The following is a 23,461-nucleotide window of genomic DNA, read 5'->3' on the forward strand; positions in this document are numbered from 1 at the left end:
CGCACCCCGGTTTTGTTTTTGAGGGAAGCCGACAGAGGCCTCAGAGCGAACTCCTGTACCCCACAACTCAGTAGAACTGGGTCTACAAACAGCCCCCACAGGAGGGGGCCTCGGAGTGTACTCCGGTGTTCACAGGCCCCTTACGGAGACCCTCGGAGAAAACTCTGGTAGAATTATTAGGCCCAACGGGAACCCTGGTGACAGAGCGATCAACGCCCCTCCCGGACCGAGAGGAACCCGGAAAGGTATCCCCTGGTCAGGGTGCTCTGAAAAGTAAAGAACTTACCAGGCGTTTTTTCTTCTCATCGATGAACGCCTGAAAATGAGTTCGTCGAACACCTCCTCCCACCGCTCCAACTGACGTTGAAGTGCCCGGACCGAAAGGGAGTCACAGTAAAAACAGGAGTCCCAACGGTGTTCCGGACCCAAACACTCTAAACAAAGAGGATGGGGATCCGCCCTCGCGAAGCGACGGTGACACGATGAACAATCTGGAAAGTCTAATTTGAAAGACATAGACCGACTAGTAAAATGAACGCCAGTGAGAGCCAGAGAGGAAAAAAGGGAAGAAAATCTTCTGAGGATGCAAGTGCGTCCGGCCCCGATCGAGCGGAGAAAAGGACTGATGGGCGATGCGTGGGGCGGAGCCAAGGTGGGCGGGGTTACGGCCACGTGCCGGGCCCCGCGCAGGAAAGAGAGGAGGGACACATTTTTGAAAAAAAATTGGATGCTTTTTAACAAAGTGCTCCGGTCCCGTCCCGCAGGACGGAGAGATGTCCCAAAAGTATGGAGGAAAGGGGACGGGACGTAGGAGTAATACTGTTTCAACTCCATCTAGAACAATAACTATCCTACAACCGCCCTTCTGTTTTGCTGTATCCACTCATTCTCTATTCAATCAAAGTACTTCAGTACCCTCTGGTTCCCTGTGCTATACAATACACTCAATGCAAAACTGTAACAAAGTTACGTTACATTATTTGCTTGTACAGCCTTTCACACCACTGTCAGTCCATCTGAAAATTCCAATATGAAAGATGAAGGGTTGCAAGGTTAATAGTTCTGTTTTACGCATTGTATGTCCCCTATTGAAAGTGCTTACCACTAGAAACAAGAGGGGCAGGATTTGGTGCCTAAAAGCAACAGGTAAACTCCTGGCATTATAGGCCCAAGCAGCACCTCAAGGACCTTGGCGATTGCCCGTTGGGGCGCCTACAGCTATAAATCGGCATTGTGGTGGGTAATGGGGTGGCAGGACCCCCAATTACATGTGTCACGAATTGAGGGACTGCGTCCCTTCTCCCCAAGGGGGAGCCCCTTCCTGTGAGGCTAGGGAGATGAGCTTGCACTGCAAGACCATCCCTAGGGGTACAGGCAAGTGGGATGTTATGCAAGATTGTATGCAGTACTCTGTGGGAGACTGCACCAGCCTTGACCTCCTGGCAATAGGAACTCAACCTTTCGTAGAAATCTGTACTACACAGGTTGGTAGTGTGGCTGAGCAGCCAGGCTTATCTCAAGAGGGGTCAATTCGAGCTGTAGAGTTGTAACAGAGGTTCACAGTGACACATTACACTCAAGATTTCTTGATTAAACAATTATTTATTAATTTAACAGTTAGTTGAATAAGCCTACTTTAGAAGGGAGCAAATATACGTAACACAAAAATATACTTCAAAATACACACTCAGTTTCTTTAAATCAGTAGATACCGATTTGGTATGGCACACAGGCACGTCCTACACCCTGAGGTGACTTTAGTAACCAGGACACTGGACAATGATATGTCACTGGCACATTTAGAGCAATACTGAGGTTAGTGTCAAAAGGAAAAGATGAGGGAATAAAACAATGGTTAGCAAATATTCATAAGCAGGTAAGTACTTTTGAACCCCCAATGTAAAGTAAATTAACCCTTTCCCAGCTACACAAGTTATACAATGTGTGACTTTTGTAGCTGGGATAGTTAAAGCCCAAAGTCAGAGGTAAGAAGAGTCTTTCAGGAAGCCATGACAGCCAATGTCAATTGAGCAAAGTCTAGGGGAGCTGAAGCACTTCTTGATGGTAAGTAAAAAGTATTGCACAATGTTTTATAAGTCTTTGTGGAAAATGAAATCACTATAGGGCCACAAGCTGGGAGGCTTGTGAGGGGCAAAGCTGCCAGCAACTCTGAAACATTCAACCAGGACAAGTCTCAACTGAGAGCTAGCAAGGCTACACAACAAGAGGCAAGTCCTCCTTTGTTACTGGACCTTAGGTCTAAGGAAATTGATTCCAGATGGCTTCTGTTCCAGTTGTAGTATGGCAGATCCTGTTGTCCCTGTGCCTCAGTCATGGGGACAAGAGGGAGGACGTCTGGGGACTCCTGCACTAAGGTTTGAAGGTTGGCGGCAGCAATGGGCAAACTTGAGATCAGCAGCACTTTGCAGTTTCAGCTTCTCGTGGCTGTCGTAAATAGCACCACCGTGGTCCTAGGATACCTTTATGGACTTTCCTTGCATCTGGGGCCCAGCATTCTGTTGAGGTGGCTCAGGCTTGGTCAGTCCAGCTTCATGGGAGTGCAGATCTTCCTGGAGCTCGGGTACGACTTAAAAACGATGCACTCGATTCTGGTGTTCCTCCCCCTGGCAATCAGTTCCTGCAGTAGCAATGGAAGTACAGACAGCTCAGAGAGGATGTCCAGACAAGTTCACTTTGGGGTTGACTGGTCCCACCAACCCAAGGGGAGAAGTCTTCCGTTACAGGGCTTCTCTAGTCGAGGCGAATTCGGAGCTTCAGCACAGCAGCAGGGCTTCACCGGGCAAACCAACGGTCGAGGAGTTGTAGCAAGCGTCTCTTCCAAGTTCTTCTTCGGATTCCTTTGTGCAGTGGTCGACTCTCCCTTCCAAGCAAAAGACCTTGCCTTTTCGGCAGGTTTTTCCCATTCATTCACAGCGTAGCTGTCAATCACACAGCAGGGTGGCTGTCCTCCAAGGACAGCCTGCCAGCCAATCACCGTTGGGTGCATTCCTGTAACCAACTCCCTCACTTCCTGCCCTGCCAAGACACGCTGGAGCCAGAGGTGGGCTTCAGCAGTGAACCCCACCAAAGACAAAGCGAACAAAGGCACCAAACCTGGTTTGGCGCGCAGAGTAAATCTCAAGAAGGACCTTTCCAACAAGAAATGGAAAAAAAAGAAGACCAGGGCCATTTTGACAAAATGGGCACCCATGGGTGCTTTAGTGCAGCTGCAATTGCACCCTGCGGTGCAAACACACAATGGTAGGAAAAATTAAACCACTGCCACCAGCCATTAATTGGAGAAAAGGTAACATGACAATGCATTACTTACCGTAAAAGCATTTCTGATGGTTGTATCTGCTTAGATTCACATGCTGTGCATAGGTCCGACATCCAGTGGTCACTGCGGAGTATTGCATTTTGTTTTTCGTAGTCGAAAAGGGGACATCGACAAGGCGTGTCTGTAACACTATCCCTATAGTGACGTGCGTTGTACCCACAATCCCTCACGCGTCGAGGTCCCTCTGTTTGTATTTTTCTGCCCTGAGGGAGCCTTCTAGAGGTGAGTGAGTACAGAAAAGAGAGAAATATAGAAAAAGGATGTCTATGTTCCTTCCATCTGAGCGGGGAGGAAGGGCAGGCACATGTGAATCTAAGCAGATACAACCATCAGAAATGCTTTTACGGTAAGTAATGCATTGTCTTCTGATGTTTGTTAATCTGCTTAGAATCACATGCTGTGCATAGACTAGCGAGCAGTACCCGGAGTTGGCGGTGGGTTATGAGAAGGAACAGTAGAGAAAAGATGTCTTAATACTGCCTGTCCCACCTGGGAGTCAGATCTAGAGTGTGCATCTAGACAGTAGTGTTTTGTAAAGGTGTGCACAGAACTCCAGGTAGCCGCTTTGCAGATGGACTCAAGGGGAACATTTGCAATGAATGCTATGGACGCCCCCGTGCCTCGAGTAGAATGTGCTCTTGGCCTAAAGGGCAGTTCTCTCTTAGCAAGAGTATAGCAGAGAGTGATGCATTGAACAATCCATCTAGAAATAGTGGACTTTGAAACTGCATCCCCTTCTCTTCCTGCTGCCACCGAGATGAAGAACTGATTAGTCTTCCTCAGTGGTCTGGTTCTTTCCATGTAGAACATGACTGCTCTGCGGACATCTAGTGTGTGCAGAGTCCTTTCTCCCAAGTTGGAAGGATTTTGAAAGAACGCTGGTAGTTCTATAGACTGGTTTACGTGGAATTTTGAGATGAATTTCGGAGCAAACCTTGGGTGAGTGCGTAGAACCACTTTATCTCTGTGAACTGTAACAAAGGGGTCTAGAACAGAAAGAGCCTGTAGTTCACTTACTCTCCTGATGGAGGTGATAGCTATTAGAAAAGCAGTCTTAAGAGTGAGGTCTTTAAGAGATGCTTTGTGCATGGGTTCAAATGGTGAGCCCATGAGTCTGGTAAGTACCACGTTAAGGTCCCATCCGGGAGCTGGGTCAGCTATCGGGGGGGTGTATTCTCTTTACTCCCTCCATGAAGGCCTTTATAACAGGGATCTTCCACCACGACACTTTAAGTTGGGAAGTGGTGTATGCAGAAAGTGCCGCTAGGTGGACTTTAATGGAATTGAACACTAGACCTGAATCCAATAAATGGGTCAGGTATAGAACAATATGTGTGGGAGAGTAGTCAATTGGGTTGATGCTCTTTCCTCTGCACCAGATGACAAATCTCTTCCATTTGCTAGAATAGCAGTGGCGAGTGTTAGGTTTTCTGGCTTCCCTGAGGATGTCCATGCATCTCTGCAGGAGCTGTAGATGTCCAAATTCTATGATTTCAGGAGCGAGGCTGCTAAGTTCATGTTCTGGGGGCATGGATGCAGAGTCCTGCCCCTGTCTTGTGACAGCATGTTGTACGGGCAGGGGAGTTTCACTGGGGGAGATAGAGACATCTCCATCAAGTGAGCGAACCATGGCTGTCGGGCCCACATTGGGGCCACCAGTATCATGGTTACTTGTTCCTGGTGCATCTTGTGCACCACCTTGTTGAGAAGGGGAGTCGGGGGAAAAGCGTAAACAAATTTCCCTGACCATTGAATCGACAGACCGTTCCCCTTGGATTGGTTCTGGGGGTACCTGGAGGCGTAACTTTGGCATTGTGAGTTCTCCAGGGTTGCGAACAGGTCTATTTCTGGGAATCCCCATTGCGTGAAGACGTCGAAGACGATGTTTTTGTGCAGTCGCCATTCGTACTCTTCGGGCAGGGGGAAATCCCTGCTGAGTTTGTCTGCCAGCAGATTGAGTTCCCCTGGTACATGTTGTGACAGAAGGAACATATTCTGTTTGAGAGCCCACTTCCATATGTTTTGGGCCAGTTTGGACAGTCCTGGAGAGTGGGTTCCCCCCTGCTTGTTGATGTAATACATGGCTGTGGTGCTGTCTGTAAGGACCATCACTGTCCTGCCTTGTAGGTGTTCCTTGAAGGCTTTTAGCGCCTTGAACACCGCTAGTAGCTCCAGAAGATTGATGTGTTTGGATGCTACGTTCGGAGTCCACTCTCCGTGAGCAGTCTGATGGGATAGGTGAGCCCCCCATCCTGTGAGGGATGCGTCAGTGGTTAGAGTGGCTTCCGCCACGGGTGTGGCAAAGGGTTTCCCTTTTTCCAGGTTTTCCTTTGTCCACCACCGTAGCGAGAGAACTAGGGCCTGCGAGACCACCACTAGATCGTCCCATAGTCCGCTGGCCTGACACCACTGGCTGTTGAGCCACTCTTGCATTGGGCGCATGCGCAGGCGCGCGTGCGGTACCAAATAAATACACAACGCCATCATGCCTAGCAAGCGCATTGCTTTGCGTACAGTCACCTCTCGACCGGTCACATATTGAGGGATCTGAAACAGCATGTTTTGGACCCTCTCTTTGGAGGGGAAGACGAGGCCGTCCTTTGTTTGAATTAGAGCCCCTAGGAATTGTTTGAATTGGCTGGGGTCTAGGCTGGACTTCTTTTCGTTGATGGAGAAGCCCAACTGGAACAAAAGGTCTACAGTCTTTTGGGTATTGGAGAAGCATGTTTCGTAAGAATCCCCTGTTATGAGCCAGTCGTCGAGGTAAGGGTAAACTGGGATGGACAAACTGCGCAGGTGGGCCGCTGCCACTGCCAGCACCTTCGTGAATACCCTTGGTGCTGATGCTATGCCGAAGGGTAGCACTCTGAACTGGTAGTGTTTGCCCTCTATCATGAACCGGAGGTATTTTCTGTGCGCTGGCAACATTAAAATATGAAAGTATGCATCTTTCATGTCCAATGTTGTCATGTAATATCCCTGTGATAGCAGTGGGATCACTTCCTGTAAGGTCACCATACGAAACTTTTGGGGTTTGATGAACTTGTTCGCTGGGCGCAGATCTAATACAGGGCACATGGTTAGATCATTTTTGGGTACAAGGAAGTACACTGAATAAATACCTTCCGTTACCCGAGATAGAGGCACAACCTCTATGGCTCCTTTTTCCAGCAGTTGTTGTACTTCTTGTAGAAGGATGGCAAGATGTTCCGGTGACATGTGTCGTCCCCTCGGGGGTTTGTATGTTGGGGAACTGTTGAATTCGATGCAGTATCCGTGGGCTACGGTGGAAAGTACCCAGCGGTCTGACGTTATACCCTCCCATGCTGGAAGAAAGGATGTTATCCGGCCCCCGACCGGTGTTGCATGGGAGGGGGCGCGAATCTTCGCGTCACTTGGTGTTGTTAGGGGCTTGCGAGCCTCTGGGGGTGGACCCCCGCCCTCTTCCTTTGCCCCGGCGCTGTCCTCTTTGGCTGTACTGGCCACTAATGGTCTGGAAAATGGTGGCAGGGTACTGTTGCTGCTGGTTTTGTTGTTGGCGTTGGCCACGAAAAAAGCGTTTGTTGCCATAGCTGCGCCTGGTAGAGGGCTTAGAGATTTGGTCAAGAGTTTTGATAGTATCGAACTCTTTTTTAGCCATCTCCAGAGCCTCATCCACCGCTTTCCCGAAGAGGTTTGAGTCTTCAACAGGTTTATTTATTAAAGACGCCTGTGTCTCCGGTTTGAACCCTGAGTTGCGCAGCCATACGTGGCGTTTTAGGATTATTCCCTGAACTAGGGAACGTCCCGCAGTTTCTGCCGCATCCAGAGAGCTCTTTACAATACTCTGGTTGACCTGGGTTCCTTCGCCAATAGTTGTAAGCAGGCATGTACGTAATGGTTCCGGCGCTTCTTTGGCGTCTTTGCGCAGTTTGGCCCACTGCGCGTCCGCATAGCTAGCGAGCAAAGAATTGTTGTTTGCAATTCTTGCCGAAAAGGCAGCCGAGGATGTAACTCTTTTTGCAAGGGCATATAACCGCTTCCCCTCCTTGTCAGGTGGTGCCTCACTGGTGGAAAGTGGTACCCCTGCCCTCTTTCTTGTGTTGGTTACTACGAGGGAATCCGGAATGGAATGTCCCCTGATGTACAGCGGGTCTCAGGGTGAAGGAGTGAAAAGTTTTTCAATTCTAGGATTGACCCCTCTGATTAGTGCGGGTGTGGACAGCGAAGGGATGATTCTTCTCTTCACCGAAGCGAGGAGGGGAATGGTCTGACTGACCGGGGGTTTTTCCTTAATTACTCTTTCCACAAAGTCTAATTCAGGGGAGAGCTCCCCAGTGTCCAGTTCGAAGTGTGCTGCTGCTCTGCGCAACAGGGCATTAAATGTGGGTTGATCGTCAATGGGAGACGTGTTTCTAATAGGTGAATTGTCAGGAGGATTTAGGTTCAGGACATCAGTGTCGGAAAATATTGAAGGGGATTGCCAGGGGTGAGAAGGTCCTTCTTCTGGATTTTCTCCGAAGCCTTCTCCTACCAAGTCTGGGCTGTCTTCCAGACCTTCCTCCTGGTTCCGTCCCTCTTCCTCGTCCATAAAATCATCCTCTTCCTCAAAATAATGTTCTTCCCCAGTGAGGTCATACACACTATGGAAGTCTGAGGCTGTGTCCTGGTGGGGATTGACTAGTCTTGGAATTTTGCTCCTGGGGTCCTCCTGAGGCCCTTCTCTTATTCTCTTGGGAGTGGGAGGGTTCTGGGTATTCATAAACCTCTCCATTCTTTCCATGCAGAGATGGAGCCTTTCCATGGTTTCATGGGGTACTCCTGAGCGGTCTAGCGGGGGAAAATTGGTGTCTTGTAGCTGAAAACGGCTCGACCTCTCCCACAACGTCGAGGAAAGTGTCCCGTCGCCCTCCGAAAAGCCTTCAGGTGTGTTGGGAATGCCTTCGACTGAAGGAGATCGTCCCTGTCTTTTCGGCGTGTCTTTCGACATATGCGTAGCGCTCGACGAGTCTTTCGGCGTACTCTTGTGGGCGTCGGCTAGCACGATCCTTGCCAAGCTCTCAGCGACTCGTTTGTCAGCGGAGGGCTGTGGTTTCGAGGTTATGGGTGTTGATCGCTCTTCGGCGGCATGCGCTTTCTGCTGATGCGTGCCGGCCGATGATTTGGGGGGCGGCGCCCTTATTTGCCGAAAGCCCAGTCGCTGGTCGCGGCTGCGGTTGCGAGAGGGGCTTCGAGCCCGAACGGTCCGAGGAGGCCGCCGGTGAAACCTGCGTCTCCTTGGGCGCTGATGCTCTCTTCGCCTTCGACGAAGAAGAGCCATGGGTTGTGTGCTTATGTGTGGTCTTGTGTGCGTCCATGTCGCCGGGGTGTTCATCCCCATAAGCAGGGCATGAGCCGAGCCCGTCGGGGCCGGGGACAGACGACGAAGCGCGTGTGCGCTCTCTAGGGGGGTTTTCGACTTCCGTAGCGGAGGTCGTGGTATCACGTTCCTCGTCACTGTCGGAGGTAGCGACGGTGGGTGGAGCGTCGGCCTTCGACATAGCGTAGGCCGCCCACCTCTTAACCCTACGGTCTTTTAGAGTTTTCGGCTTAAGAAGCCGACAAGCCGTGCAACCTTCCTCTTTGTGATCGAGGGGCAAGCAGCGGTTACACCGTGAATGCTTGTCCTTCCAAGTAAACTTGCCCTTGCAAAGCGGGCAAAACCTAAAGGGTGTCCTCTCCATAGCCGAGGCAATAAATCGTGATAACCACCCCAAGGGAAAGGAAGGGGAAAAGGAAAGGCATTCTCAGAAAAGAACTAGAGATGTCCCACGACCCCCACTCTCCCTACTGTATTTGGCCTGCGAGGCCAGGCCACGTGTTCGGCAACGCCGAAGGATCTCCTCCGCTCGTCCCCTCCGTCGAAGATCTTGCTCGGCGGAGACAGCTTCACAACAGCGTCGAGGGGGGGATCGATAGGTCTATATTAATATAGGAAAAACGACCAAGGTCGAGGAGATGAAATCTGCAATGTCTCTCGAGGAGCTCCGCGTAAAGGCGACCAGTAGCTGGGCGGAAAAAAACAATCTGAGGGACCTCGACGCGTGAGGGATTGTGGGTACAACGCACGTCACTATAGGGATAGTGTTACAGACACGCCTTGTCGACGTCCCCTTTTCGACTACGAAAAACAAAATGCAATACTCCGCAGTGACCACTGGATGTCGGACCTATGCACAGCATGTGATTCTAAGCAGATTAACAAACATCAGAAAAAAATGTTACATGAGAAACTGGACATAGGGGATACTAAGTAACCCCTCCAGCACCCTATTGTAAGATAGTGTGTATTGGGTCTAGAAAGTTACCAAGAGAAGGTAGTTAAACTTTTGGGAAATCTGAAAGACTTGCCTGTGTCACTGCACTAAAGGTGCTGTGTGACACAATGTAAAAAGATGATGCCTATGGAGTTTGTCAGACTCCAAAACCAAAACAAACAGTGTTCGAATTATAGAAAAATACATGAGAGAGTGGGAAAAAGGGCTCACTCTCGCCAGGTTAGAAATTAAAAGTCATCAAGTCCAGCCGAAGGTGCTGGGTCTCTCTAATGTAGAAGGGAATTAGCACACTGAGAATTCTCCCTAACAGACCACCCTGGGAAGGCTTAAAACTAACAGAATTGAGAAGGGATACACACTTTATAGGCACAAGTGCTATCCACAAGGTTGTATACGAATTGTTCGTATTACAACTGTTCGAATGACAATTGACCTTTTCACAATTGACCGAATTGTGAAGGTCAATTGCAACATATATGCGGGGGGAAATCCCCCGCAACACCCTACCTAACCCAAACCCGCCCAAAACCCTATATATATATATATGGTCAATTGTGAAAAGGTCAATTGTGACCCTTTAAAAATTGTTCATTCGAACAATTGTAAACGAACAATTTGGGTAATACCATCCACAAGCCTTGGCAGGGGAGTAAACCAAGGCTGTGGTGTGAAGAGGAATTACAGAAGAGAACTGTAAGAATGAACAAGTGACTGGGGTTTGGCACCCCATCCTCGGGTAGTGCACCCCTAACCATAACAAGGAGAAATACGAACTTTGCTTTTACCAGCGACTCTCAGACCTTGGCAGGAGAGTAAACCAAGACTGTGGGTACAAGTGAAAACAGAGACAGAACTGAGAATACAAACATTGTGTACCCGAATTGACAGCAGAGTAGCCCAAAAGGAGGAATACGGAGGATCACGGCAGAGCTTGGGAGAAGAGAGGCAAGCTATTTTCCCTTGTCTCAGTGCTTGGGGTAAGGGTCTGCCAACAGAAGATAAACCTGTAGAAAGCTGGAAGAATCTTGGGAAAGGGAGTGAAACCCTTGAGTCTAGAGGAACATTTATGTGCTTTGTTGCACCTTTTTGGAACATTTCTTTTGTGCACTGCAAAGCTGAAGCTGGGCTGCGACCCGACAGCCAAGAGCCATTTCTCTTTTCACATTTAGTTTAGAGTGTGAGGGACAGGTTATGATTTGGACACAGGACGGCAAACTTTACTTTAGACATTCTGACACCTACAGTTTCATTAGCAAGTTTTGTTGAGGCAGGGAAACCCCCTCATCGCGACAGAACTAGTTAGTATTTCCTCCAAACCCACCATTTGTGTTATTAATAAAAGCCTTTGCCAATCAACATGCCACCTTTGTGTTCGTCTCTTACTCGTAGACCCTCACAGGAGCCAGTGCTCCGAAGATGCCCAACCGCCCGAGTAACAATTCTTTACGGAATGAAATTCAAAGGTCAAAAGAAATCATGCTTACGTTGGGATGAGCAATGCCCTAGATGCTGCAGAGAGAACACAAGGGGTTTGTTTCTGAGAACTGTAACGTCAAGACCTGTATTATTTGAATCAAGTGACCTGAGGTGCGAGAATGTAGTGTGAGAAAAACCCGGTACTTAAGTACTGAAAAGAAATGTATAAAAAAGATCCTGAAAATATTTTGCACAGCATGCATGTTGGTCTTTAGACCTATAAGGCGTGAGGGGACAATCACGGTACACAGCCCTGCAGCACTGTGCATCCACCTAGGTTTCCAAATTGCTTTCTATACAAAAATAAATGCTCCGGCCCTCGCCCCTTACCAGAACGGATGACCTAGGAGGATTTTGGAGAAAGGCCAATTTTATACTGTGCAGCATAATCAACACACTCTGTTACCCAGTCTCCCGACCCACATGCCTCCACAGCATGAAGGCAGAGCTAGACACTTGCAGTATCACCTGTCTTGGGGTATCTGAAGGAGTCCGCCCTTCGTGTCTCCAGCATGGGGGAGGTCACATCGATGATTTCCACCTCTGACTCATCGCTCTCCTCATACAGGATGCGCAGAACTCTTCCACCGCAGAGCGCTAGAGAGGAAAGAACATCATTCAAAAGAACATTATTGGGCAGCATACACCACATCTCAAAAAAGGGCATCAATCGTGGCAGACAGGACACATAGAAGCACTATGTAAGGCGAGAGGAGGATTTGAAGGAAAAAAATGGTTAACGTGAATTACATGCAGAAATCAATTAATTAAAGCTTTGGGTTCAACTACAAGATGGATTGGGAAACAGGTAGCAGGGAAAGATAGAAGGCGTTTATGAAAAAGGGTGCAAGCAGAGAAGGAGGATACTCTGCACAGATATAGGCGAGTGAACAAAATAAGGCATTCATAACGGGTGGCGCCATGAAAGATGGATAGGGCTCTGGTAAAGTGAAGCAATTCTGGAAGCATGCACATTAACCAGTGGAGTGCCACAGAGGTGCCACAAGTCGCACAGGGGCCAATGTTTGAGATTGGCTATAGAAAGGGAGGTTTAATTTGAAAACAATACATGATTGATTGGTAATATGCTGAGTGGTTATGACAAAGGGAGGGAAAGAGTGAGTAAAAAAGTATAAACTAGAAGATTGGCAGGGCTGGCATGGTGAGGAATGTTAGCCACTCTTACTTAGCTCAGATCTTGGACACCACCAGTAGCCCGTGTAGCGGTCAAACTCCTCCTGCAGGACAAAGGTGGCAATGCCTGCAGATCTGGGGTTCTCCTCGATGCTGGCAGACTCTATTACAAAGAAGGCAAACATTAGGAAAAGCAGTAGTGCAGCAGGCTCCAGAAAAAGAATCGGTTTTGATTACATATGAACTCTTGGCTCCGTCAATTCTAATTTAAGAGTGTTACAAAGTTCCACTCCATTCCATTTTCTTACTTTCTCACATGGTTCATGAACAACTGCCCATTTACTCAGGCACCCTTTGCACAGAACTGATCTGCTGTGTTTGGAACCATGTGGCCAAGAGAGACGGACTGCAGAAATCTCACTGATCAATGACCGGCAAAAAGGTTTCCCGTACAACCAATTGATTAATCTGCTCCAGCAAATGCGAGATTTTTGCAGGAGTCTTGCCCAACGCTAAATGCATCTGGATATAGGGCATTAGAGGCACTCTGCAAAATACTGAGCAGCGTTAAGAACAATCCATAGGGACAGACACATGCTGTTATCACGTTATCACGTAGACTTGGAAATGTCACTGGAATCAGGAACAGAGAAGGACTCGTCGAGTTCAGGGGTCTGCAACCAATGGCTCTCCAGATGCTTTGGACTATGACACCCATGATACCTCACTATAGACTATGTTTGCTAGGAGTGATGGAAGTTGGATTCCTAAGAAATCTGGAGATTTACAAGGTGCATACCCGTGATCCAGTTGGAAATGGTGATCAGGTGGTGTAAGGTGCTGTGACAAATTGCAGAACTAAGTCACTTCTCCCCAGGGGGAGCCCTTCCCTGTGAGGTTGGGGAGCTGGGCCTGCTACACAATGTCCTCCCTTAGGGGTAGAGGCAAGAAGGACCTCACCAGGAATGACTCCCCCCCCCCTTGGGGACAAGGGCTTCGTTTCAATGAGGAACTCGCTAACCAACCCACCTCTGGCCCATCACTAATAGTACCTCCCAAAAGAAAACATTAAAAACAAGCTGTTATTTGTTATTGTCATGTAGAACCCTTGAATAAACCTGAAAAGATAAGAAACCCGCTGGAGCAGTACAGAGAAGAAGGACTTTGACACTCCGCCAGGGAAGTCCCACGGCAGCGCCATAAATCCCACAGCAGCGTCAAAAATCTAGAGAAGGAGACCTGGAAGGGAGAGAAGCCCTGGTGATCCAAATCAACAGAGAGCTGAGCTGAAGGAGACGGGGATATGCAGCTTCAGATGTGGAGAGGAAGCTGGCGTGCAAATCCGGGCATCTTACTCTCAGGAAAACCTGAAGAGAAGCCGAATGACAGATACAGTGCCCCAGGAGTGACTGTTAGGTAATAATTGGTGTAGTAAAACTGCGCGAGTAACTCATCCCAGTAAGAGATTAAAGGCCAGGCTGGCCCCCGCATCTGAAAAGATCTCTGTGACCGCACATCCTGACTGAGGGGGCCAGCCTGGCCTTTAAGCTCGCAATTCAGCTGAACAACACTCAGAAGCCCTCAACAGGGCACACCGAATACCAACCAACCATCGCGACTATATCAACCGCCTTTATAAAGACCCTTGTTGGGGTGAAACACGTATCAGCACTTTTGAATACTAATAAAAAGAACACTACAAACCCACTTTAACGAGGATTGACCACTTCTCCAATTTTAAATATAATTGAACCAACCGGGTCATGCAGAAATCTAAACAGGAAGCGCCTTGTTTTTTTCTCGATTCCCACAAAACCTCTCTCCTCTCTAACCATTGGGTCAAATGAGCACTCTCCTTTGGGAACCTACAAACCGGCAGCATGACCTATGCCTTAAGAACACTCTGATCAGCACGGCACCCCAGTGTTCCTAGTGCTCAAATCTCACACCTATCACCCCATTAAGAACCAAGTGTTGGAGAAGAGTGAGAATGATTACTGGAGCCCTCATACTTATGCAGCCCGAGCAAACAGACGTTCTGCCATTTGTGTCTTTGTAATCTAAAGAAAGAAGACATAACAGCTAACTAAAAAAACTGTTGATGAAGACAAGACTCATCTCCCCCTCCAGCCTGCATGAGCAGTACCACCAATTTTGAAAACCAGACAGTGGTGACGCACGATGCACATCCTGGCACAACACTCAGAAGACAGCACCAATAATATGGTTTACAACAGTGGTGAGGATTTAGCAGTCTGGTCTCATGCAGCTTTATAGTGACTCGCCACACAAGAAGTCACGCCTGTGTTTGGGTCTTGAAGAAAGTGGGACAGAAGCGATTGGTATCCCACTGAAACCGGTCAACCATTAATATTGCAGAATTTCTTAACACCAACCAGACGTCTTTGAATTAACAATTTTTTTTGCTGTTTAAAGTTGTACAAGTGAACAGATAAGTAGGCGGTATTAAAAGCAAACACTCCCTCCCGTGCTCCTTGTTCTGGTATTTCCAGATTTTAGTGTAGTATGGAATTTGTTTTCTACACACTATTTGTTGCAGTTCACCGAGATTGCAGTCCGTAATAAATTAGGGCCAGCTTTCTCAGTCTATCCCCTAACCCTAGCTAGGCAGCACTTCAGCTCCCACCAGGGACAGTCATCACACGAGGGTTACCTAGCGATGGTTGGAGGGCCAGCTTTAGCTAAATCAGAAGGCTTCTAAAACATATCTGAAATAATGAAAAGTCACCTGGACTTTTTGGTGTATCATGCCTACAGGCTTTTGGTCCAGGTTGAGTGGGCTACTTGGTCCAATATTGGATTTTGCGCTCATACTCATCCCAGTAAGGACCAAGTGTTGGAGAAGAGTAAGAATCTGGAACACTCCTGCTCGTCCCAGTAAGGTCCAAGTGTTGTAGAAGAGTGAGAATCTAGAACACTCATACTCGTCCCAGTAAGGACCAAGCGTTGAGGAAGAGTGAGAATCATTACTGGAACATTCATACTCATACTCATCCCAGTAAGGACCAAGTGTTGGAGACGAGTGAGAATCTGGAACATTCATGCTCGTCCCAGTAAGGACCAAGTGTTGGAGACGAGTGAGAATCATTACTGGAACACTCATACTCATACTCATCCCAGTAAGGACCAAGTGCTGGAGAAGAGTGAGAAACTGGAACACTCATACTCGTCCCAGTAAAGACAAAGTGTTGGAGAAGAGTGAGAATCATTACTGGAACACTTATGCTCGTCCCAGTAAAGACCAAGGGCCTCATCACGAGTGTGGCGGTAACCCTTAAATGCGGCAGTAGCACTATTACCGCCGCATTTAATGGTCCGCCAGAACATGGGCTTGGCGGATTTGCCCTCAGCTCTGAGCTGGGGGAAAATACGCCGCAAATTTGCTGATTTTCGGCGCTATTACCGCCGGCGGGAAATCCGCCGGCGGTAATAGCGCGAAAATTCCCCATTGGGCCCAATGGGGAGAGGGGAATTCCCAAATGGGCCCAATTGGGAATGAGAACCAACCGGTCCGCCAAACCCGTGATCCGCCACTAATAGCACCAGGGGTTTGCCGGTAGCACTCATAGCCCCGGCGCTAATTGCGCTGGGGTTACCGCCCAACTCTTGATGAGGCTCCAAGTGTTGGAAATACTTAAGAAGAGTGAGAGCTATAATTGGAACAGTCCTTTTTGTCCTAGTTGAGAAAAGAATAGGACAATGAGTAAAGAGAAAGTCTCAAATGTAACTAACAAGAGAAGAACAGACTTGCCCCAAGTTGAAAGGGGGACAGAAACAAATAAGATCACAAGAGAAGAATAAAAAGTAGAGGGAGAGCCAATGTGAACCCCACCATTGAAAAGTTGAAGAGACCAATATATGAGCTATACGACTTGATAAAAGTAGTTACAAAGAACTACTTACAAATACTTTATTAGTGAACTTGCTGAGCAGCAGCACCCAGCAGAAGAGAGTCATTCTCTCGCGCCTTGGTTGTAAGCAGCACCCAGACCCGTGCCTTAGTTGTAAGCAGCACCCAGAAGAGAGTCATTCTCATGTGCCTAAGTTGTAAGCAGCAACCAGAAGAGAGTCATTCTCCTGTGCCTTAGTTGTAAGCAGCACCCAGAAGAGTCATTCTCCCGTGCCTTAGTTGTAAGCAGCACCCAGAAGAGTCATTCTCCCGTGCCTTAGTTGTAAGCAGCACCCAGAAGAGAGTCATTCTCCTGTGCCTTAGTTGTAAGCAGCAACCAGAAGAGAGTCATTCTCCTGTGCCTTAGTTGTAAGCAGCACCCAGAAGAGTCATTCTCCTGTGCCTTAGTTGTAAGCAGCACCCAGAAGAGTCATTCTCGCGTGCCTTAGTTGTAAGCAACACCCAGAAGAGTCATTCTCCCGTGCCTTAGTTGTAAGCAGCACCCAGAAGAGAATCATTCTCCTGTGCCTTAGTTGTTTTGATCTTGGCAGGGACAGATTAGATTACTCTGGACAGAGGACAGATCTTCCTTTTTGACTCATGAACGACTGGCAAGCACCGTAGTAAGTTTTTCTTAGGTAGGGAAAACTCGTCACTTAGGGAAAGTCAGGAGTTTTCACTTTTCCTTTGATAAAAAATAAACCTTCAAACAGAAGGCCATATTGCTTGTACTTCTTCTGAGCCGCCACAGAGAGCCAGGTCCTATCCTGGGTTTTAGTGAAGCCTTCCAGTGAATTTAAAGGAGAATGGGCCTATGCCATTATATGGTGGGATGTTTGCAACAATTCCGTTACTCCACCTCAGAATCAAAATAATAAGCTTGTATTTTTTACCTCAGATTCAATCATTAGGGCCACCTATTTTAATATTGTGCACTACCAACTTTATTGAAGTGACTTGAATCTGCCATCCAATATGCCCCACCATTCATACAATGGACCAGACTTACTTAACCTTGCATCCAAACCCTTAACTGTAGTACACCTCTAGTATTCCAACCCACTGCTTGAATTGGTTACATGCCATCCATAGGTTGGCAAGTGCAGAGATGCTCAGCACTGGAGGTAGGACTTGGGTCAGCTGGTTCGGTGTGAAAATGTAGGTTTTCAAATGCCACTGGCATGCAATACCTTTGGAGGCTTTCCTGTTTTCTATGTGTTATTTTTACAGAGGGGTACTCCCCTGCACACTTCTCAGCTGCTCACGACTCCCCACCATGTAACTCCCCACCATGTAATCCATTGACCCATTCCCCACTGTATAGGGAAAATGGGGTAAAAGGGAAGGACGCATCAGCATTACTTTACCAACAACATACCAACGTCAGTATTTTGACCCAGCATGTGATCAGCAGCTTTTTTTCCTCCATCACCCTTTACTCCCCCTCCGTTTCACCTCTTTCCCCCTCGCTTCCTTTGACAGCCCCTTATAATTCCTCAGACAGCCCCATCACCTTCCCTGCACAGTCCTCCATACGGCCATGCCACTGTTTCAGGCCCTCTCCCCAACTGGTTTCATAGGTGTGTGTCGCTCTCGCTTAGGCAGGCCTGAACCCCAAACCCTTTTCTTGCACCAGACCTCAGTGGCCCCTCTACTTCATATGGATTCTTTTTCCTGCTAGCTGCACACCTTATCACGCTGTTACCCCTCTCCTCAGAGCCTGGACACGGACAAACAGCACAGACCGAAGGATTGTGACACAGCCAGATATATTCAGACAGATATTTAGATTTGTTCCATGGACATGCGCTGGCATAGAGTGGTTATAATAGCATAAAAAACTGGTCAACATGTATAAGCAGTGATGACAATATGTATTCCATGGTCAATACTGATTATGCCGACACGTGATTAGACCACATCAGTCTTTTTCGAGGCACAATATCTAATCCAATATTTGGATTTGTCCTGGCCAAATTAGCCCAAAAATGTGCGTTTGATTATTGGTCCTGGCCAAATTAGCCCAAAAGTGGGTCCTGATTATTGGCATCGGGTCGGTTGCGAGTCAGCTTGCGCTGTAAAATCCCCATAAAACGCTGGATATGAAAAATCGTCATTTGTAAGTAACCTCAGCCTAACCCTTACAACAATATGGCCACGGTTGCATGCATTAAAAATGTCAGGGCAGGGGGGGTGAACGTGCGTAATAGCGTTACTTATGGTTAACCACGTGTCATTGGCTGCACCCAAGAAGTGACATTTGGTAGAGTGTACGGAAATGTGAAGCTTACTAGTAGCACGGATGGCCAGGTTCCTCTATAATGTATGCCCATTCGTGCAGTGCGAGTAGAAATACTATGTTCCGCAGTGAAGACTATCTGTTAGTGAAAAGTCATGCTATTATCACCACTCTATGCCAGAGCATGTAGATGGAACAAACCTAAATATCTGTGTTGTCATACTAGGTAGGGGTAGCCTAGAGTTCCATAGTCTGCAGCTGTCAAGAAATCTGATACACCTGCTCTCATCTGAGCAACGGCGCCCTCACTGCTGGTCACCCCAAACACATATATATTCAGACACCTGCCCAGTACCTTTATGCACAAACGTCAGTTTGCACTCCTCTCCAGTCTGCAGGTTCGACACCCATAGGTCATTATTGTGGACAAAGCCCATCCACGTGGGATCCGCAGGGCACAGAGTGGGATCCATGCGGATGTTGGGGCAGCTAGTCTCCACTGGGCTGGGTCTAATGGGCTGCGTCTACCAAGAAAAAGAAAAACAGAGTTACAAATGCCTAAACACTGTGCTTGACAAGCACACACACAGAACATGTACAGCACACATTTAATAATGTGGTTACATGCTATTATAACTAATGAAATAATAATTAATGAAAAAATGAAGAATACAAAATAACTCACTGCAAAATAACAACATTCATTTTTTGTTGTTTTGGGGGGTTCCCCCGCAAATCCCTTACCCCCTTTTTTATAAATAATACTTCCGCCCCCCCACATCCAAAACCACTTTTCCCTCGAAACACATTTTTTAGTTTTTTTCAAAATTAGTTATTTTGGAATCGATATAATCACTGCAAACCAATAATGTGAGGTTTCATGTACGGAACATAAACATAGCAAGAAGAAACCAGACAAGCTTCTCTCACACAGACAGTGTGCATTACAAGCAGCAGCACATGTTTTCAACACACACAATCTTTATAGGCCTTTCTAAAAGAAATGCTTTGGAAAGCAGCAGTAACTATGTTAGATGGGCAGTAAGAAGAACAGGTTACTTACCATATCTGGTAACGTTCTTTCGATGGGATGTTCCTCCGACGTATTCCACATCTATGACAGTAATGTCCACAGCTGTGCTACTTCTGAAAATTTTCGGCAGAGGGCGTCCTGCGTCGATGTCGCCGATCCCATGTCCCTCAAGGGCCTCCGTCGAGGGTCGACATCATCGGATGTTATATATAGGACGCACGACGCCCGTAGACTCAGTTGTAGTTTTTTCCCAGAACGTGTGGCACCAATCTCCTGCCAGCCTGACTGCAAATAGCCTTGCGGAAACGTAAGCTGCAATTGCATAGGAAATACTCCGGAGGGGCAGGTCGGGAGGGCGAAGTGCAATACGTCGGAGGGACACCCCATTGAAAGAACGTTACCAGATATGGTAAGTAACTTGTTCTTCATGGGGATTGTGTCCTCCGACGTATTCCAAATCTACGACAGACTCCCAAAGCAGTACCAAACTATGGAGGTGGGAAAATAATTTAGAAATTTAGAATACCCAATCAAATGGCGGAATAAAGAATTGCCTTACCAAAGGCCAAATCCTGGCCGTAATGCTTGACAAAAGTATGTAAAGAGGCCCATGTGGCTGCTTCACAAATATTTCGAATAGGAACACCGCGCCGAAGGGCAGTGGAGGTAGCAACGCCCCTAGTAGAGTGAGCGCGTAATCCTACCGGAGGGTCTTTACCTGCCAAACGGTAACACTCAGTAATAGTGAGGATGATCCACCTGGACAAGGTCTGTTAGGTAACAGCCTGGCCCAACCAGTGTCCAGCATAACCGATAAAGAGCTGATCGTCCACTCTGACCCGGGACATCCGTGAAATGTAAAAGCTGAGAGCTCTCCTAGGATCCAACCTATGGAGCCTCTCCTTGTCCTTGCCAGGATGTGGAGGAGGATAAAACGCCAGAACTACCTTCTGGCTTAAATGAAAATCAGACACGACCTTCGGCAGAAAAGAAGGACAACCATGTCCTTATGGAAAACAGTAAAGGGTGGCTTGGCCGAAAGTGCCTGCAACTCACTCACTCTGCAAGAGGAAGTAACCGCAACTAAAAACACGGTCTTGAAAGACAACAGTCTCGAAAGGACAAGAGTGCAAGGGCTCAAACGGAGCACCCATCAGAAACTTCAAAACCAAATTCAAGTCCTAACCCGGCAGCTGGAAAGGGGACAGCGGAAATACAATAGTAAGCCCTTTTAGAGACTGCGAAATCAAAAGGTATCTTAAAGTAAGAACACTCTTCAGACGAGTGCTTAAATATAGACAGCGCCGCCAGGTAACCCTTGACGGTACCCACTTGAAGGCCCTTGTGGATCAACAAAAGCAGAAAAGACAAAACCATAGGAATAGAACATTAGAAAGGATCAACATTCTGCCTCTTGCACCAGTAGCAGAACTTACGCCAACGGTACAGGGACTTTGTTGCCGGCTGCCTGGCCGAAAGCAACACCTCCATCACGTCATCCGGGAGGTCACAATCCTTGCATCTGAACCTTTCAGATACCAAGCGTGAAGGTTGAGAGACCTGACCTCTGGATGGAGAACCTGACCTCCCCTCCCTCGAGAGCAGATCCTCTCGGTAAGGAAGACGTCGTGGTGGGCAGATGGACAATTCTAGAAGGTCCGGGTACCACACTCTCCTGGCCCAATCCGGAGCCACAAGGATCTTGCGGGTCCCGAACCTCTGCAACCTCCTCAACACCGGAGGAATGACGGGGATTGGAGGAAACGCATACAGCAGCGGGAATAACCAATCCACCACGAACGCGTCTCCTATGGCTCCTCTCGGAGGAAATTCCCTAAAGCAGAATTTCTCGCACACTCCGGTTGACACTGGTGGCGAAGAGATCCACTTGCAGGCTTCCCCAAAGTGCAAAGATCTCCAGAAGGACTTCCTGAGCCAACTCCCACTCGTGAGAGACTGCGCTCTGCCTGCTCAGAGCGTCCGCCGCCACGTTTTCGGCTCCAGACAGATGAACTGCTGAAATCGAAAGACCTTGTTCGATGGCCTAGAACCAGAGCTGCATCGCCTCCCTGCCCTCCCTTTTTTGTTGAGGTAATGCAAGGCCACTGTGTTGTCCGTCACGGTCAGTACACTTTTCCCTGTACAGTCGGCAGAAAAGCCTTCAGGGCAAGCCTGGTGGCTCTCAGCTCTAACAGGCTGATGTGGAGTCTGGACTCCGACAGAGACCAACAACTACTGACGGTCGGCTCATTGGCATGAGCACCCCATCCTGTGAGGGAAGCATCCGTCACCTCCGGCCACGGTTGCCAAAACGGTTCCCCCTTTAGTAGGTTCCTTTCGTCGGCCCACCACAGCAGATCCTGTGCGACCGAGATCGAAATCTGAACGGGATCTGACATCTTGCCCGAGAACTGGGACCACTGCAGTTTGAGAGCCCATTGCAGAGATCTCATCCGCAGTCTGGCCTCCGGCACCAGAAAAATGCAGGATGCCATGAGGCCCAGCAACCTTAGGAAGTCGAAAGCCGGGAGACACTGGGCACGTTGAAACCTGTCCACCATCTGCACAATGTGATGAGCCGTGACCTGGGGAGGCAAACACTGCCCCAGGGAAGTGTAGAGCACTGCTCCGATGTATTGGAGCCGCTGGGAAGGTGTCAAATGTGACTTCTTTAAATTGAGGGAGAAGCCCAGCTTGTGAAGGGAGTGGCAGGTGACGGACAGATGATCCAGGTCTTGCTCGGGAGAGCGCGCCCTGATCAACCAATCACCCAGGTTGGGGTAGACGTGAATCCCCCTCTCCTGAGGTACGCTGCCACCACCACCATCAGCTTGGTGAAGACCATCGGGCAGAGGTCAATCCAAACGGCAGGACCCGAAACTGAATGTGAGAGTTGCCAGGCGCGAAACTCAGGTACTTCCTGTGCTTGGGATGAATCAGCACATGAAAGTAAGCATCCTTGAGGTCCAGAGACACCAACCAATCCTGTAGTTGAAGGGCCTTGAGGACTTGAGAAAGAGTGCCCATCTTGAACTTGCCCTTCCTGAGAAGTTATTTCAAGTCCATGATGGGTCTCAACCCTCCGTCTTTCTTGGGAATCAAAAAATATGGGGAATACCATCCCTTGTTCCTCTCCGCCACAGGCACCAGTTCTATGGCGCCTTTTTCCAGCAGGGATAGGATTTTCTGCGCAAGGAGCGGTTCCGGACGCTTCAAAGAGAGCTTCCCCGGCGGATTGTCGTGAGGCCACTGCAAGAAGGAATGGCAGTAGCCGTGAGCGATTGTATCCAAAACCCACGCATCTGAAGTAATGGCTCGCCAATTTCCGAGATGCTGTGCTAGCCTGCCCCCAACCGGCAAACCATGGAACATGGCCTCATAGCTGAGATGTAGCGGCTCTGGCAGTGCCTGACAGCAAGATGCAACTGCCCGAGCAGCTTTGGCACCACGATTTCCCCAACCACCACGGGTACCTTTCCGCTGACCCCTTTGACTGGCAGACCCTCTCGATCTACCAAACGAGGAGTACTACCGAAAGGAACCTCCCCTCCATTGCTGTCCCCTAGGACGAAAAGGCGGAGGTTGTCATACTGCAGCGCTGAAAGACTTTGCTGCAGCTTTGGAGGTCTGCAACCTCTCAAAGCTCTCATCAGCCTTGCTGCCAAACAACTGAACGCCGTCAAAGGGCATGGTCAGAAGACTGGATTGCACATCCGGGGCAAAACCCGACTTCCGCAACCATGCAAACCTGCGTATCACGGTGCTCGCAGCCATGGACCGGCTGACACTATCTGCCGTGTGCAAACCCGACTGAAGGGATTCGCACATAACATCCTTGCCGTCTTGTACGAGGGCCAGAAAGCCATCCCTTTCCGCCGCCAAAGATGCGCAGTTCTACAGAGTGTATGTAAACTTCGCCAAGGCACAAGTGGAGTTGGCAGACTTCAACGCCATACTCCCAGCAGAAAATACCTTTTTCGCCCAAAAATCAAAGCACTTTTCGTCCCTATCAGGAGGGATGGTAGGGTACCCA

At 48.5% G+C, this 23,461-nt stretch overlaps 1 protein-coding gene across 1 annotated transcript in view; it reads right to left on the reverse strand.

Annotated features, from left to right (window-relative positions):
• Positions 1-23,461, reverse strand: part of DPP8 (dipeptidyl peptidase 8) — a 263,369-nt gene that overhangs the window by 138,534 nt on the left and 101,374 nt on the right. The window contains exons 5-7 of the mRNA XM_069625113.1: positions 18,751-18,919; positions 12,299-12,409; positions 11,581-11,709 (exon numbers count right to left, since the gene is read on the reverse strand). Of these exons, the coding sequence (XP_069481214.1) occupies positions 11,581-11,709; positions 12,299-12,409; positions 18,751-18,919 (409 nt within the window). The remainder of the gene's footprint in view (positions 1-11,580; positions 11,710-12,298; positions 12,410-18,750; positions 18,920-23,461) is intronic.

The sequence above is a fragment of the Ambystoma mexicanum genome, chromosome 11 (assembly GCF_040938575.1).
Source record: "Ambystoma mexicanum isolate Mex_15411 chromosome 11, UKY_AmexF1_1, whole genome shotgun sequence".
Taxonomy (NCBI): Eukaryota; Metazoa; Chordata; class Amphibia; order Caudata; family Ambystomatidae; genus Ambystoma; species Ambystoma mexicanum.